General features: G+C 37.1%; 1 protein-coding gene across 1 annotated transcript; it reads right to left on the bottom strand.

Annotated features, from left to right (window-relative positions):
* Nucleotides 1–9,797: 9,797 nt before the first annotated feature.
* LOC104585656 (Tetratricopeptide repeat (TPR)-like superfamily protein) lies at nucleotides 9,798–12,362 on the bottom strand. Its single transcript, XM_010242611.3, has one exon. It carries the CDS (start codon nucleotides 12,051–12,053, stop codon nucleotides 10,164–10,166), a length of 1,890 nt encoding a protein of 629 aa, XP_010240913.1. The 5' UTR covers nucleotides 12,054–12,362; the 3' UTR covers nucleotides 9,798–10,163.
* Between the last annotated feature and the right edge of the window lie 981 nt (nucleotides 12,363–13,343).

Below are 13,343 nucleotides of genomic sequence, written 5' to 3'. Positions count from 1 at the left end.
GCCCTGGACGAGGTGCCCGAGTTGTGTATGAGGTGCCATGGATTGATTCCGAGGTGCGTCTCCTTGACTTGGCGAGATACGTGAATATTTGCATGGTGTTGGGGTGTCAAGTGACAAAGACGGATGCCACGTGTTGCTAGGTCAGCTAAGGGCCAAATCACCCCCTCATCACATAGGTATCCCATACCCCATGCACCTCCCCCCCATTGCCAAGTGGCCATCTATACTCGCATAAGGCACATGTTGGCCCTTCTATGTTGGTGTTAGAGATAAGAACAGGTTTATCTTGTAAGTCAGGGGTTGACTAAGGTCAAAGGTGTTTTTCTTAGGCCGAAGGTAGCTCAGGTTGGATGGACCAGGTTAGGAATGAGCTTTGGGCGACCAGGTCAGAAGTTCATTTTCAAACCCATTATATATTAGAGGTATTACTTGGACACTTAAGGCTATGTTTGGTATGAAGGAAAAGGTAAGGAAAGGTAGGGAAACCTTTACAACTACTTTTCCTTCAAACCAAACAGAGCCTTAAGGTCAAGCTGCCACTAGTGGTCCAAATTGCTAATTAAATTGTCCTGCCACGTGTGGTGATGAAGTGCTATAAAGCGTCATGTTGCCACATGTCAACATATAGTTCGAGGGTAGATTGATTCATCACAAACATAGAAAAAAGGTGAATAGTGGGAAAAAAAGAGAGAACTAGAACATAGGTATTTTTGTAAATTTTCCCCATGTAATCTTAATGGAGTTTAGAGGTGTAAATCCGACAGTACCACCTACGGCCCAGCACAACGGTATGTGGGTCATGCCAGGCATGACATGGTTGTGCAAGTCGTGTTGGATTGGGGGTTTCAAGCTCGTGGGCCGGCACGACACAATACAACTGTGCGTGCTGGCCCAGCCTAGCATGCGACATGGTCCATATTATATATTATAATTATATAATAATATATAGTATATAATATATTAATAAAATAAACAATTATTTTCAATTTTATTTAATTATTATATATATCAAAATTCATATAAAATAAAAATTTTAAGATTTTCTTTTCTATTTTTTTTAAATAAACCTTCATAGCTTTGGCCCGATGGTCCAAGGCTCGGCCCATGGACCAGCCAGGCCTGCGACACGGGCCCATGCAGGCTTGATCCATGGGCCGTGCTGAGCTGACCCCCCAAAATATCTTAGGGGAGGGAGGCACGATCCAGAGCGGCCTGCACTTTGCGTGGGCTGTAAGCGGGGCGTGCCGTGCCGGCCCAACATGGCCCGTTTTACAACTCTAATGGAGTTGGGCTTATATTTATATTTTTGGAAATTTAAGTACTAAAGTAAAACATTTGAAAGCTCATGCTCTAAATTGAAACTATCCACAAAATAGGGTACCCATCTGCAATTTATATATATTTACAATTAGCAAAAATGGTTAATGTTTGGTTAAAAAGAGGTTAATGTTTGGTAAAAGTGCAAAAGTAGACATGTTATGTTCATGAAATGCAAGACGGGCTTGATTTTGCATTGATAAATTTTATATTCTTACCAAATGTATTTGGTTACGATGGATACAATATGAATTTCAATATTGGTATATGAAATTGTAATTAATTTTTTACAAGTAAATACTTTGCAATTGTTTAATTCATCAAGATTGTTCCCTGCTACAACACTGTTTGACTTGGTGTACTGGTGCATGGTAAGGTGCAAAAGAGACCAAATTCTATAGGGAGCGTGTGCTGGAATGCTGAATAGGAGATGGGAACATATGATGTGGTAAAGCCATAAAGATAGGGTGCATATATTGAATCTCCTTTTTTTCATTTCATCAAATACCTGGTGCTCAAGCTCAGATTCAGTAAGATACGATATAGTTTAGATAAGGGCTATAATGTGGTTTAGAATGGGATAGTCAAGGATTAAAATATTGATACATCTATTAATCAAACTAATATATCAGTGCATATTGATATCATCGGTATTTTTATATTTATATTCATATTTATATTTTTTTATCTTTTATCATATAAATCATTAGAAGGTCGGGGCCCATGTATCTAAAATTTTAAATTTTATAAAAGATTTTTATGTCAATATATCTAAGCATATATGAGTACACTAATATAGATATAATATACCCTGATATGTATCAATATTTTAATCCTGAGGGGTAATTATACAGTCATTTTGGGAATTGCACACATTGTGCCCCATTTGATATTTGAAAATATGGTGTTTATTTTTTGTATGCTGAGGTACGGGAAGAGGGGCTAGGTGTAGAGAAAGGTGAGCTAGAATGTGGGATAATATGGGGACGCATGATATATGGCATTAGGTGGGATCTCATTTATTCATTTAATTGAATACATGAGGCTCAAGTGTTGTAGGCTGGTAGAGATATGGGGCCATGGGGTGGAGATGGGAGCCATGAGGTGAAGTGGGATGGGTGGGCACCTGGGTGTTTTGGGTGGTGCATAGATTAAGCTTATGAGGTAGAACCTGATTTATACATTTCATCAAGCATGTGTTATTCCAGTGCTATAGGCTAGTGGAGATGGGCGAGGGGGGGGGGGGGGGGGGGGGGGGCTCATGTGGTGGTGCAGGGTGGGTGGGCACGTCTATGTATAGGGTAGTGCATATAGATCAAGCCCGTTAAATAGAAGGTCATTTATGCATTTCATCAAACATGTGATGCTCAAGAGCTGTAAGTTGGTGTAGATAGGTGGAGTGTACAAAAAACCATCTCTATTAGTGAACAGTCACACCCTATCAAGCAATCCGGTTAAACCTTTGCTTTAATTGGCATTGTCAAGCTACCATGGTTGACCCCTATCTTCATCCAAGCATTGTTCCTTTCATCATATATTTCTTAAGCGCAATTAATGTCCATCAAATAGCAAATTTGGATTTTTAAAAGAACCAGTAAACATATACGTGCATTTGTAGGTGGTATTTTCTAAACAGTTATAAATGGACAGTTTATAAAGTGGGAATAAAAGACATATACACCCTCTTTATGCCCGTTGTATGCTTAGACAAAAGGGATAGATAATATCTACTTAAAATTCTAGAGAAAAGCGCATTCACTGTTTTATAAGTAGTATAGATTTAGGCAATACATAATATCATATCCAAATGGAACGTGAGGGTTAATAATTGTCTTATGACATCACCTAACTAGGTATGCTCATTTCATAAAGCATAGGGTATGTTTTAGTATTTGTTCAACTATGAGGTTTAAGTATTCCTCCATTTTACTAAAGTGTTTACAAATTATAGAATCTTGATATAATCAAGATCGTGTCCATGGTACTATACAAAACCCTAATTTGCATCTCCTGCAGCCTTGCACATGTTTGGCTTCTAAGATTAATCCACACAAAGCAAGCAGCAGATCAAAGCTCTAATTTAACCTTTCTTGAATTTGAACCAAGAGAAAAAAAAGGAGGAAGAGGGGGGGGGGGGTCTCCAAGGAATTTGTGATAGCAATATCTCTCAATTAGGGTTTTGAATCTCACTAGAGTAGGCACTCATAAACCCCATGGCTACCCCATGCTCTTTTTATATAAAATTTGACCTAGTTGCAATTGGTAAAGCTTAACTCTTAAGTTTTGAATAATTTCAACTAAGTCCCTCCACTAAGACCCCTTTTAGTGATTACACCTTCTTTCATACTTCAACTTTTTTTTTTGCCTCTTATTGTGTGTGACGTCTTAGGTTCAATACCCTTAGATAGTAGCAATTAATTCTACATTCTTTTAACATTCAAGATGGAACTCCTTCCACTTGTCTTGATTTTTTTTTTTTTAATTCTACCATTATTCACAAGGGTTTTACCAATCCTAAGTGACACATACCAATATGTCATGACCATCCTAATAGTTTAAAGGGGTTTTTATAGTTCAGTCCACCTCAGAAATCTGACCCCCACCATATAGGTCAGATGAATCCTGCCCGTGGATTGATGCTAAATTCACGGGTAGGATGCGGTTTATAGGTCAGATGAATCCTGCCCGTGAATTGATGCCAAATTCACGGGTAGGATGCGGTTTATAGGAGAGGGGGGGGGGGACTACTAGTAGACTAGGAGGGGGCTTACAATTTCAGATTTCTGAGCTGGATTGCAGTGCACTTATCCCTACTTTAAATTGATGAATTGAACATTTCCATTTACAGTTACCATGCGGTTAGATCTTTCTATCATACAATGTCTTAAAAGATTAATGGGTTATAGTGAATCTTTCAAACCCTGTAGGCTCAATTATATGTTGTCCACTGAATTGATAATGACTCATATGATACTTGAAACCTTTTTCTATAAATCATATTACTTTAACCAAAGGATTTCTTGAGTCACATCAATCTCAGTTGTATAAGACATTCTCCATCCATATGGAGGGTGATAGATTCCATTTTGTATATTCACAGACCTCCTCCATGTACAAGTCATTATAGCTAATTCGTGCATGCTTAAACCCCTTAATCAGGGTATACATAAGTGATTGTGCAATTAAACTATAGAGGCTCATACACAATGCCACATCCATGATGCCTCTGGTATAAGGATCATCTACACAACTGTGATAATAAAAGCACTTATTGACATGAGATTTCATTAAATTGTTTTATTAAGGCTGTGTTTGGTTGCAATGCAAATAAATTTGCACTGCTGCAAAATTATGGCCGTGCAAATGATTTGAGTGTAAATTCTGATCTATTTTTGTTTCAAATTTTAGTTTATTTTAAATGATTGCAGTACAATGTACAAATGAAGTAAATTAAAACATGGAGCAGAATAAAATAAAACTGAAAACAAAATTAAGTGAGAATTTACATTTTTTTCATTTGCACTCCCTTGCATTTGTACTAGTGCAAATAAATTTGCACTGCAACCAAACGCTCTATGAACTAGTTCTTTAACAAGCACCCACATATTTGCTTTAATGTCTTCACACAAGTGACTTGAGATTTGTCACCCTTGGATGCAAGTATAATATATGCCAATCCATCTAAATTATCAAAGTCTTCTTGATAATCCTATGACCAAAAACTAATTAAGAATCTTGTGTCAAGAAAAGCATATCTAAAATTCTTAACATACTTTTGAGTATACCATATTGACATATAACCCAAGGACTATTCGTATAATTGCAAAAGAAAAAAAAACATTTATTAATAATAAATGTGAATCATACAAGAATGCCTTTCTAACAATGTTTTCAAACCGTCGTTGACCCATATGGCTGGACCATTTGGTCTGAGAATCGTCCAGGCAACCGGTTTTGATTTACTCCAAACTTGGACACTGGCAAAAAACCGTTGAATTGGTCAATGACCCGTTGACCAGGGCGATCAAACTGTCGACCCATTCAACAACTTTTGGCTGTTTCTTTTATTTTATTTTTAAATTTTTTTTTGTTAGAATGTACCATCCGTTTGAACAGGATGGTTGAGATGTTGATTCAAAACCTGGTAGCCAAAATGGTTCTAGTTCTGAGTCAGTTTTTAAAACATTGCTTTCTACAGTGTCATAGAATTGGGTTTAGGAGGTATGACTATAGTGTGGTAGGTTCAAGTTTGACACAAGTTGTTTTCAATCCAAATTGCTTACGAATATCATAGTTACTTTTAATTCATTATTAAAAACTCATGTAAGGGTACGTGCTTGCACATATGCAAGTAAAGATTAAAGGGCAAAATAGTAAAGTAAAAACATATTTTCAAATTTTCATTGTATATTTTTTAAATGTCTTATGATATGATATGGTGCTATATTCTCATTTTGTTTTTATGACATACAAGGAGACCAACCTGAATTATATAGTTTAGGTATATAGGTTCCATTTGGTTTAATTTTGTAGTGATAAATTTACTTTCATGCCAAACAATTTTTAGTTATATTGGGTGCAAACATGAATCTTGACATTGAAATATACCTTTTTAACATTGGTCAACTTTGAGGTGCACGAAAGCTTTGCTCTCATTTTGGGTGCAAACATACCTAGAAATTTATGAAACCTATCACTTTCAATACATAAATGCATGCTTACCAAACACAAGAAAAACTGAACCAGAGTGCATACATGCACTGAACTGACATTTGCACTAACCATGATATTTTAATAATGTTTAGTTTAATTTATTAATGCTTTTCAATATCTTATTTGCAATCCGAATTTGATTAGAAACCAATATGAATACAACAAATAATATTCGATTCAAATAGTAACGTATCAAGTTTGGAACAAGGTATATTCAATTCCACATGATCAGTTTGCAGCTTTACCTTAAATTTGTATGAATGCAATTAGGCTTTCCGAACCAGGGGCTCCCAAGTATGAACAGAATCCAATTTTATGGATGTAATAACCAAGATGTTATCCAACTTAAACGGGTGCCCATAAGGCTGTCAAAGGAGTTGAAAAGTTCAAGACTTTAACCAACTAGTTGGTAAGGTCTTCTGTTAACCGTACTCGTCTCGCCTGCACCTGCACCTGGGTTAGGAATGGACTACCCCATTTGTAGCCTTTCAAAAAATATAAAAAATATCCAATTATTTTGGATTCTGACAATCTGTTTATATAAATACTTCAGATCTGGATTTTGGAAATTACTTCTATTATTTAGGGCTTGCTCAGTACTGTGGCCACAAAAAAAATGTCATGCATTTCAAGTTACTGGACCCAATTATTGTGAAGTTGAAATGACAGATTTTGGAATTCACCATACATTCTTTATGGTGGTTGTATGGTGTGTTTCAAAGTACTGTGATTTGAAATACAAATACAAATATTTTCATCAAAATATACTAAATGAATATTTCATCAATGTCCCAAAGTGTGATGTTTTTGAAGGACAAGATTTTTGGTGTGGCTCAAACACATGATATTTTCAGTTCCAAAATCCAATGTAGCCCCAAAATGTGTTACAGCTTGAAAGAGCGTGCTTTTCTTCATGGTACATTCCGAAACGGAGTGGAATTAGTTGTTTACTGCAGTAACAAACACCCCCTTAATAATCAAATTGAAATCAGTTTTTCTTACTTTTTCCCCCTATTTTGGTAAAACAGATCTAACCCCACTCAATCTGAATCCGTTTCAAACAAATCAAATATGATATATTTGCAGCCAAATTCTGGTAGATTACGTTTTTGTGATATGTAGAAGCACAATTTCATAATAGTCTGCAAAGTTTGTAACCAACCATTTAGATAGAATACATGTGAGTGAAACCTGAAAACCATTCATTTTTTATGTTCTCAAAAATAATAACTTTCAAATTACCACCTACATTGATAATAATAAAGCTTGGAACTGCAATTTTTCTTTTTCTTTTTTTTCCTTCTCTCTTTTTTAAAATGCCTTTTCTGATGACTGCTAGATAATGGATGAAAAACAAATGGGTAAAAATGCTATATAAAGTGATTTAGTTTAGGTGAAAAACAATACAATAGGATTTAAAAAAATGAAACAAACTTTGAACAACTAACCCCAAAATACTAACATTTTGAATAAAATTTACAAATGCAAATAATTCTATGAATTGAATAACAATTTTTGCACACAATAAATTTATTTTACAAAAAAAAAAAATTACCATGATAAGACACATGAAACTAATATTTTTCACATTATGCTAGTGATCAATAATGCAATTACATAAAGTGCAACGTGAAATATATACATTAATTTATAATTGTGGAACATTTGAATTAAAAAACTGGTGAAAAACAATGTAGTATAATTTAGAGAAAAAAAAAGCCAAGACCAACAATTCCTCAAACTCTTAAAGCTTAAAGCTATTTTAATTTCACGTTTTGTCCTTTTTACTACTTCATATTTTTCTTTGCATTTAGACTAATGTAAATACAACAAGAATATATCATGAAAATAGTATCAATAACAAAAATGTGTAGCTTGACTAGCTTCTATAAGTTTATACTTCATAAAGCAACACAACATTGCAAGGTGCTTCAATCCTATAGAGAAGCTATGAACTCATTCATACCAGTAGAGATGTCAAACTGATGATACCAAAGAGACAATTCATCATCATCATCATTAGACCTGTTCATGGGCCGGGTGGCCCGACGGGCCGGCCCGGCCCAGCCCGACTCTCGGACGGGCTTGAACAGGATTTTTGGCCTGTGGGCTTAACCTCGGGCCAAAAATCCCAGCCCGCATAAAATTCGAGCCGGGCTCAGGCTTTGCTAAAATAGCCCGGCCCAACTTATAGTTAAACTTAAGTAAATCCGGCCTGACCTATAGTTAAACCTAAGTAAAAACCCTATGTGATGTCTATTTGAATAAATTTTTTGATTTGAGGTCATTGATTCACTTGTAGACCCATTGTTCATTTAAATAGGGGAAAAAAACATTTAAATTAAAATAGAAAATGTCAGAAAATTTTGAATTTCTTTTATTAGGTCGAGCTTTGGGCTTCGGGCTTTGGGCTTTTCATCAGGGCCGGGCTCGGGCCCAAGTTGTAGGCCCGTTGGTCGGGCCGGGCTCGGGCTCGGGCCTAACAGTTTTCTGTTAATAAAGAGTCAAAGCCCGGCCCGGCCCGGCCCATGAACAGGTCTGATCATCATCATCCAAGTCTTGTCAGAATATATGGGGTGGGCTACATGAATCCTGTTTTGCCATTTCATTCTGTTTAATGTCATATACATTGTTAAATTATCAGTGCTTACATGCATACCTACATGGGAAAAAAATATGAAAAACATATAGAAGAGAACTAAGATGGTTCAACACTTCAAATACAAAGATATGCAGATATACATGCATAAATACATAGATGCTTACATGCATCAAGTTCCAGAAGAAATAGAAACACGCAAGAAATTTCAAAAAAAAAAACTAAACAGACATTAAAATGCTTTAGACATGAGAAAATCAATGAATAGTTACATGGTAGAATACAAAGGCGTCCTAAAACATGAAGTAAGATTATACAACCCATTGGGAAAGTTCATTTTATGATTCTAAATGCAAGGAAATCAAGAATTTTAACAGCACAAAAAGTGTATATAAATGGATGTATGAATTCAAAAATCGAAAACAACATAAGTGCTTTTAAGTTTATGAAAATTTCTAATATATATAGTGTTTGCTGGAAGCCTAATTAGAAACACATTCAAGGAATTCTTAAACCCCAACCATTTGGGGTGGTTATATGAATCCTGTCCAAACACTGCACTCCTGAGAGCCATGTATTTTGTCAAGAACAATCTCTAGGTTCTCCAAACTCCAAGCATGCTGCATATGCCTTGTTTATGGTCTTTTGTTTATAGAGATACAGAAATCAATGTGTGTCTCTAGCAGTCCCACCTAGAAAATTTCTTGGGCTTACATTTGTATAGTGGGTCTCTCACTTTAATGATCTTTTTAAATGTTTCTTTTCCTTCCAACTCTTTCATGCAGAGACAACATTGTAGAATCATTTCTCGCTTCCACCAGGGTTGGTAGGAACCATAGGGTCTCTGACTCGTGGTAGCAGAGACCTGGGATCAAATCCCTTTGCCACCAGAGTTGGGGGTTAAGAGGATGAGGGATGGACTACCCCTGTTATGTAGCCCATGAATCCAAAATAGGAAAAAACATAGTAAAATCATTTCAGAGTTTTTTATTTGTTCATTTCTTCCTTTCAAATTTCTCTCATTACATCATTCCCTTGCAAAAAGTCTTTTCTTGCAAAGATGACAGAACTAGCAACCTATCACATCTTGTTCACCTTTTGTTACCTATAATATATCCCTTGATGTTGTTCTTCTATCTCTGGCACAACCAATGGTACATCGCAATATTTCTGAGAACGTAAATAGTACATGTAGTTATTTCCAATTGATTCTGGTCCAACCAATGGTACATCACAATATTTCTGAGAACGTAAATAGTACATGTAGTTATTTCCAATTGATTCTGGTCTATGTTAATTTGATAATTACTAAAGATGTAAATTAGCTTATGAGCATTTCTACAGATGGTATCTTAATCTGCAATGCAATAAAACGTACAGCAAATTATGGAGCATTCCCCAGATTCCTAAGTGACTCCATATGTGATCATTATGCCATGATCTTTCACTTTCTGCTCCTGATGCAAAGGTGAGGCTGTCATAATCCATTAAGTTCCTGGTAATGGTTACCCAATAAAAAAAGTACCATAACTCCTTAAAACATGAAGTCTTTATAATTCTCAAAACCAATAAAACTTGGATTTCTCATTTCATATTCAAGAAAGTTTATTATGTTACACACTTCCTCCATATGTGGATGTGGATTTTTCCCTGCTACAAATATATTAATCCTGTTTCTAACTTCAATCCAACTACAGCCAGGCAATTTTTTCACCCCATGCTCCATCATTACCTTCCTCACATTCTCTGCTTCCTTCCATTGACCATTTGCACAATACAAATTTGATAACAATACATATCCCAACTCTTTTTGAGGTTCCATCATCATCAAATCGATCCCCACCTTTTCCCCAAGCCCTACATCCCCTTTTGCAGCACATGCACCAAACAGAGCTTCAAGTGAGCTATTTTTCATATTTGCCGTCCTTGAACATTCTTCAACTAACTTTCTTGCTTCCTTTAAGTATCCACCTCGGCCGAGCATATCAACTATGCATGCTATGTGATCAACCTCATGAGGAAGTCCATAAACTGACCTCATTGATTCAAAGAGCACCTGGCCTTGTGCTATAAGCCCTGAGTGGCTACAAGCCATCAACAGTCCAATGAAGGTCACCTTATCTGGCCTCAACCCAGATGCCACCATGTCTTCATACACCCTTAGAGCTTCGATAGCCAGACCATGTAGCCCAAATCCAAACAGCATTGCATTCCAAGATACCAAGTCCTTGTTGGCAATACCATTGAACACTTGCAATGATCCATCTATGTCCCCACACTTTGCATACATGTTAACTAAGCCATTGCCCACATAGATAAAAGAGTGAAAACCATGGCGAATTACACAGCCATGTATCATCCTACCATATCCTAGAATTGCCAAGTTAGAACATGCGTGAAGTACAGCCCCAAATGCAAAATTGTCTGGTTGGGTAAGGCTCCTTGTCATATCGATAAAGAAGCTAAGGGCCCGAATTCCGTCCCCAATTCTTGCATACCCTGTGATCATTGTTGTCCACGAAATAACGTTCTTTTCAGGTGATTTCCGAAATATAGCAAGAGCTTCATTAACATCTCCAACTTTCATGAGGGCATCAATCATGGCGTTCCAAGAGACCTGTGTTCGAGCGTCTATGGACTCAAACACCTTAAAAGCATCGTCCTGGCAGCTTACCTTAGCATAGAAGCTCAGAACTGAGTTGTTAGCCTCCACAGAAGAGATCCAACCACTTTTAAGAATAAACCCATGCATCATGCGTCCATAACAAGACTGGGGTAATTCAGCACAAGCGTTCATGAGCGTTGTGAAAGTCCATAGGTCGGGTTCGCAAGCGGCCTCCTGCATCTCCTTGAACAAAACCATACTTAATTGGATATCCCCAGCTCGAGCATAGCCAGCCATCAGCATATTCCATGCAACTTCACTCCGGCTGGGCATTTTGTCAAAAACTTCACGCGCCCTATCAAATTGACTGCATTTAACGAAAGCAAACAGGAGAGAACACCAAGAAACAACATTCTTTCTGCTCATCTCTTCAAACACTTTATTTGCATTAAATGGACTAGAGCATTTCCCATACATATCTATAAGCGAATTGGAGACAGGCAAAGAAGAACTGTATCCAAAGCTAACAACTAATGCATGAATTTTCCTTCCACAACGGAGGTTGCCTACATCCGCGGATGCACTCAAGGCGGTAGTAAATGTAAAACCATCGGGTCTAATGTCGGCAACCCTCATGTCGGAAAACAGAGACCAAGCATCTTGGAAAAGACCCAGTTGAGAATAGCTAGTGAGCATGGCATTCCAAGCGATCAGGTCCTTCTTTAGCTTCCCGTCGAACAGTTTCCTCGCATAAGTGATTCGACCCGATCTCGCAAGAGAAACGATTTCCGATGTGACGCGGAACAAATCTGAACACATTTCATCGTCCTTTATAATTGAAAACCCCTAAACCAATCCGAAGCGCTGTACTGTATGTACAGTGACCCATAAATCTCAAAAGACACACGCCATGACTCCATGAATTGCACACGAACTCAACCTCATCGTTCTCATCAATGTTGGTCACCTGGACGGTTGGACCGGACATAAAATCCGTTTTGGTCAATGATCATACGTCAACAAGTCTGACGGTTGGATCAATCGGAAACCGAATTTGCTCCTCACAAGCGTTACGGTGTAGGGTCCAATCCGAGTCCGAATCTCCTGTTCATACAAACTCTGCCCACGTCTCTCCACGTAACATTGCAGCAGCACATGAAGAACATTTCATCCTCCGATGTAGTATTATTCTGAAGAAGATGTTTCTAATTCACAAGGGTAGTATCTAGTATGTTGTTGTGAATAAACGTGGGCGGGAGATCCAGAGTCCTAATATAAATCCATTAGAGATAGATCAGGTCCAATCCAATCCGATAAATACTTTAAACCATTGTAAATACTTTTCTTTGAACCATTTTGGACTGGTCCAATTCAATATATTTTATTGGTTTGTTAAATTTATTCTAAATAGATTTTAATTTGGATGGGGTAAAATCCAAAATTCCATCCATTGACACCCATACCCAAGTGCATATTAGGAAAATTTATCCATGATGACAATATACAAGTACGGAAGATGCTTCAAAAGTGGAGTCCAAATCATCTGCCCACGCTTACCCACAATACACTATCCCCCGTAAATTGGGAATATCTCCCTCAGCATAATACTATGTAGGAGATGAGATGTTCTCCATGTGTGACTACGATAAACGTGAGTAGAGTTCTCGTGGACAGGAGATCCAGACTCTCAAAAGTGTACTAGGATGGTGTGACTTGTGAAAAAGGGGTAGTGAATTTTTAATCCCTCCAAACTTTTATTTGCAACAAAAATCTCTCCAAACTATTTTAAATTCCAACACTTTGCCCCAATGTTTTTGATAAGGACCGGATTGAAAAAAACAGGAATTGGTCACTCAAAACTGCTTTTTGGCCAAAGCCATTGTTTTGGTCAACGAATCGCTGACTCGGGCTATCAAACCATCGATCTAGCTAATGGTTTTTGGCCTTTTTTTTTTAATTTTTATTTCTTTTGTCATTGCGGGCCATCTATTCGGTCCAAACGATTGAACCGTTCGACTTGGAAACCGGACCCAGAACAGTTCCTTCTCCAATATGGTTTTAAAAACCTTGCTTTGCCACTTTTTGTTAATTAAATTGACAAAAAAAATT

Source organism: Nelumbo nucifera, chromosome 4 (genome assembly GCF_055504915.1).
Source record: "Nelumbo nucifera cultivar China Antique chromosome 4, China Antique-T2T, whole genome shotgun sequence".
In the NCBI taxonomy this organism is placed as follows: domain Eukaryota; kingdom Viridiplantae; phylum Streptophyta; class Magnoliopsida; order Proteales; family Nelumbonaceae; genus Nelumbo; species Nelumbo nucifera.
The sequence above is the reverse complement of the archived record's forward strand: the minus strand, read 5'-3'. Positions and strand labels throughout refer to the sequence as shown.

Bases quoted from the DNA above. Each gene is read 5' to 3' on its own strand.
- LOC104585656 (XM_010242611.3), bottom strand. From the start codon at position 12,053: ATGTGTTCAGATTTGTTCCGCGTCACATCGGAAATCGTTTCTCTTGCG.